We start from the raw sequence: 4721 nt of genomic DNA on the forward strand, positions 1-4721 counted from the left end.
GAGGACAACTTTCTTAACTATCACCTTGACCACCCCCTTCAATTCGTGCACAGGTTCTCTGAGCACCCCATTGGGCTCTCTGCCTCCTCCCTCTGACAGGGAGTGGGTGCTGGTGCGCCCTGCCAGGGGTTCTGGACAAAACTTGTTGAGCAAGCCCCTTCTCTTCCCCTATTTTCTCTTTTCCCAGAAGCAGGAAGAGGTAACACGTGAAAGTTATCCCTGAGCCCCAGTGATCCGCTTCCTCTTTCTGTCTCTCTTTCAGGCAGCGCTGCCTTCTCCATCATCTTGACCCGGGAGGAGAAATATCGGGAGGAGAAATCCCTCACCCTTCCCTGCCCCCACCATACCCACCTGCTCACCTCATGCCTGGGTCTAGGGTGGGTGAAGGTGAAGAGTCCACCCAGCCAAGATGATCCCTTCTCTGGGGACTGCTGCTGATGTCCTCCCTCAAACCCTGGGTCCGAGCAAGAGGGAGAGTGGCCCCCAGCTGAGCCCTATCAGACTGCTGCAGAGGAGGTGAAGAGGGGTTGAGAAGAGGCGTCCATCTGGGAGACTGGAGCTACTTGCCTTCACCTTGTAGACTTGTGATTGTTTTAGGAGAGAAGGACCTATTTGGTGGCCTTTGTAGGCAGGCAGGAAGCTGGACTGCGCCTCTGCCCTGGCACTTATGCCCCCATCTCTGGCAGCGTCATGAGCCAGTTTCAGGTGCCCCTGGCAGTCCAGCCGGACCTGCCAGGTCTTTATGACTTCCCTCAGGGCCAGGTGATGATAGGGGGCTTCCAGGGGCCTGGGCTCCCAATGGCTGCAAGCGAACCTCAACTCCGAGGGGGTGGAGATGGGCGAAAGAAACGGAAACGGTGCGGTACTTGTGAGCCCTGCCGGCGGCTGGAAAACTGTGGGGCTTGCACCAGCTGTACCAACCGCCGCACACACCAAATCTGCAAACTGCGCAAATGTGAGGTGCTGAAGAAAAAAGTGGGGCTCCTCAAGGAGGTAAGCTGGCCTGTGCTTGGCTACCCTGTCCCTTGCTTGAGGGTGCTGTATTTGCAGGGCTTTTTCTTAAAGACAGTTAAGCCCACCATCCTGGTCCTCTTGCTCCAACTTTGAGTGTAACTGTCGTTGGAAGCTGGCTTGGGCTCCTTTGCCAAGCTGTCAATTTATAAGAGAGTGGGTCGCAGAGGACTCTGAGTTAGCACTCTAATCTCTGATTTCTGCATTTGTCACTAGACAGTGATATCACAGCTTTATCTCTAGAAGTTTCTTGTCCTGCTTGAAGCCTCAGATGTATTTCAAGGTCACACCAATGCTTGGGTGATATAGGGAATGATGGTGTCAGGTAGAGGGGATAGAGGCTGATGGGTTTGGAAAGAAAAAATTTGGAGTGACAGGTGGTTTTATGCTGCCCTGATGGAGTGTGATATTTCTTTCCATAAACTTTTCTAGGGTTCTCTCATTTTTCTCAGAAAGATGGCAGGAGAGCCCGTTGAAACTGCTTGGGAATTTAATGAGAAACCCAGGATTTGGGTTCCCCTACTTAGTACTTCTTGAGGTCAAAGATTGTTTATCTCTGTGTTTCAGGACCTGGCTCAATTCCTTGGTGTGTCATAAGCACTCAGATACTAATTGATTGAATGAATGATGTGCCTTTAAGACGCTGTCAACCCCAGGGAGGAGTACTCCCTTTACTTGGAGTAGCACGGTAGAGGGAGGGAAGGAGGAGTTGGGATGAGATCAAAGGAGTGAAGAGGAGAGGCAGTGACCCTGCATTGGCCATCTTTCCCTTCCACAAGGTTGGTGGCAGCCGCGACAGCAGAGAGTTGGCAGAAGTAGGGACCAGCGAAGCTGAGCAGCTTGGGAGGTGCGATGTAGCGGCTGAGGTCGCTCCAGGCAGCGGAACTGGCGCTGGACAGAGACTGAGGCCTGCGCTGTCCGAGGGGCTCCTGGCTTTGCCAGTGATTTGTCCCAGGGCTCAGACACCTCGGGCCCCATCTCTGGGCCTGTCTTCTCCCTGGGGAAATGGAGGGGTTGTGCTTGATGGCCTTTGAAGCCCTTTCCAGCTGGGCTGTGAGCCGCTGTGCTTCTGAGAGCTAAGGCACCTGTGGCTTTGATGGGGAGCTGCTGGTGCTCAGGATTTTCCTGACCGCTGAGTGCAGAGCTGTGCGCAGACTTGGTGGGGTTGTGGTCCCATGGCTGGGAAAAATGATCCAAGTGTCGGGGGCAGGTAAGTGTGTGTGTTGTTGGGATGTCTCCACCCCGTCTCACCTTCTCTTGTCCACTCCCGGAGGAAGCAGCATATTATAGTCTGGGGACCACAGACTCAGTGTCCTATCTCCCTAGTCTCTAGTTAAAGCAGACATCTGGATCGCATCTGCAGCTCCCGCTCCAACTTAGGAGGCAGTGTCCAGCCCTTTTCAGTTGCTGGTGTTCAGGGGAGTTGGCATCCTGCTGACCCAGTGCCCTGTGAATCATTTCTCAAAGGGCGGCTGGGATCAAGGGTGAGCTTCACTCCTGGGTATGAGATCTGGTGTTTTGGGGTAAAGAGAACCTGCCTGTCTACTTCGTAAAGCTGGGTCCCTTTGCTTCCTTCCAGTGTTCACCCCCTTCTCCGCCCCGCTGTCTCACTCCATTCCTCGCATAATCAGACCTGAGGGGTGGGGTCTGAGCTTTCGAGGCTGGGTGTTCCTGGAACCCGTGGCCCCTGGAACTGTTTAAGCTCTTCTTTCGGCAATGATGAGGCATATCTGAGAGGGGCTGGAGTGAGGCCAGGGTCCTGTCATCCTGGTGTGTGAGCTGCCGGCCTCGGCTGCCGGGTGGTCATGGTTAAGATACAGGGGATCTGGGTTGGCTGAGGCTTGGAGATAACCCTGCTGAGAGATGTTTGCATCCCTCAGGACCTTGACATGGCCAGCTGCCCCTCTAGGCCCCCAGGGTCAGGGAAAGTACAGCGGGTGGCCTACGGTATCCCAGGACAGAGGGGCCACACGCTGGCGGTGTGGAGACCAGTGCTGGCCCATGACAGTCTCCCAGTTTCTGGAGAAACAATGGAAAGGGGACAATGGAGTGAGCTTTTTCTTAAAGCTAACTTTCTTTGACTTAAAGAGGAGTATTTTGTTTTAATAATAGGTCCTTTCTACTTGATGTTTAAAATGTGCTTTCTTTTATGAAATGAAGGTGTTGATAGAAAGTTGATCGATTTTTTTTTTAAGAACTCTTTACTTGGCAGAATACAAAATGGTAACTAGTGTCTGTCTCCATAATGTTTTTTATTGGTCTGTGAAGGCTGAAAGTGNTGTATTAGAGACCCACCCTTCTCCCCAGCAACCCAGGTAGGTGGAAGGCAGCTGTGGGCACTAGCCTGGCAGTCAGGCCAGATGGGTGGAGTTGAATTAATCTAACCTGGAATTTCAACTTGGCCTGCACAACAGGTGAGGGGAATAAACAACAGAGAAAACGGGCAGTTTGGCAACTTGGAAATATTCTTATGCCTTGCCCTTTGCCCCCTGCCTGGAAAATAGCCCGGGGTGACTTTTCAAAGTGTCTGCGCCTGGTTACAGGGCTCGGTTGCGCCATGACACCCTCCGAAGCTGTCCGAGCCCCTCCTGAACGCTGTCCTCCTAGGTTACCCTCCGCGACGCGCCCGTTCCCCCTCCTCTGGGAGGCAGGGCGGGGGTATCGGATTAGTCTTTGTTTTCGACGAGAAAGAGCCCAGCGCCGCGCGGGGGAGGCTCGCGATGGCAGGGCCCTGGGGTCCGCCAGGGCAGGGCGCTCGGCCGTGACCCCCACGAGGGTGCCCTGCAGCCGGCCCGCGCGGCCTCTGTCCCCGGGCACCCCCTGCTTGCCGGCCAGGCTGACTCGGTACGCAAACGCGCGATGTCCCCCATTGTCCTGCCTCGGAATGAGAGAGCGGCAGCCGGGACAAGGGTGGGAGGGTCAGTCAGGTCCGCAGCTCAGGGTTCCCGAGGGCGCCGGGGCCGTCCCAGACCGCTCCGGCCCGCAGGGAGTGGCAGGAAGTGGGGACATCGGGGCCAGCTCGGCGAGGGCCTAGGCTGGGAGGTCCGCGTGCCCCACCCCGTGCGGGGGCCCGCCTTGCCCGCCCGAGCTGCAGAAGCGCGGGAGGGCGGGGGCGGCCAGCCCGAGGGGGAAGGCCGGGTCCAGGGAGGGCAGCCCGCGGGGGTGGGGAGGCTCTGCAGGTGCAAAGGCGCGGTGGTCGGACCGGGCCCTGCCCCCACCCGCTTGTGGGCCGCCCGCTCAGTGGCCCCCCTCTCCCCGGGAGCTCCCCCCTCGCACAGCCCCAGGCCCGGCGGAGGGGGCGGCGGCGGGGCCGACGGGGCTCGGCCGGGCCGCACGTGCGCGCCCTCCCGGGCGGGGGAGTCCCCGGGCGAGCACGTGCCGTGGCGCGCGGGGGGCGGGGAGTCCCGCGAACGCCTTCATTGCTGCTGCTGCCGCCGCCGCGGCCGCCGCTGCCTCTTCCTTCCTCCTGAGCCGTCCCCTCCTCGGCCTGGGCGGGGGGCTCCGCGCGCCGAGCTCAGCAGGGCCAGGCGCTCCAGGAGGCGGGCGCCCCAGGCGGCGGCGGCGGCCGCGACGGTGGTGGCAGCGGCGCGGGCCGGGAAACTTTGCCCCTTTGTGCGCGCCGCCCCGGAGGCGGCGGGCAGGTCGGTGCAGTCGGTGCCTTTCCGGCTCCGGGATGGGGGAGGGGCGGCGGGGAGGCATGGGGGGCCCGG

The 4721-nt window shown here is 58.8% G+C and overlaps 1 protein-coding gene across 2 annotated transcripts in view; it reads left to right on the forward strand.

The window, feature by feature from the left end:
* The first annotated feature begins 42 nt into the window (after nt 1-42).
* Nucleotides 43-4721, forward strand: part of TET3 (tet methylcytosine dioxygenase 3) — a 125211-nt gene continuing 120532 nt past the window's right edge. For both annotated transcript variants that reach the window (XM_019623581.1, XM_019623582.1), the window contains exon 1: nt 43-993. In XM_019623581.1, the coding sequence (XP_019479126.1) occupies nt 691-993 (303 nt within the window). In that variant the 5' untranslated portion in view covers nt 43-690. The remainder of the gene's footprint in view (nt 994-4721) is intronic.

The sequence above is a fragment of the Hipposideros armiger genome, unplaced genomic scaffold (genome assembly GCF_001890085.2).
Source record: "Hipposideros armiger isolate ML-2016 unplaced genomic scaffold, ASM189008v1 scaffold_553, whole genome shotgun sequence".
Taxonomy (NCBI): domain Eukaryota; kingdom Metazoa; phylum Chordata; class Mammalia; order Chiroptera; family Hipposideridae; genus Hipposideros; species Hipposideros armiger.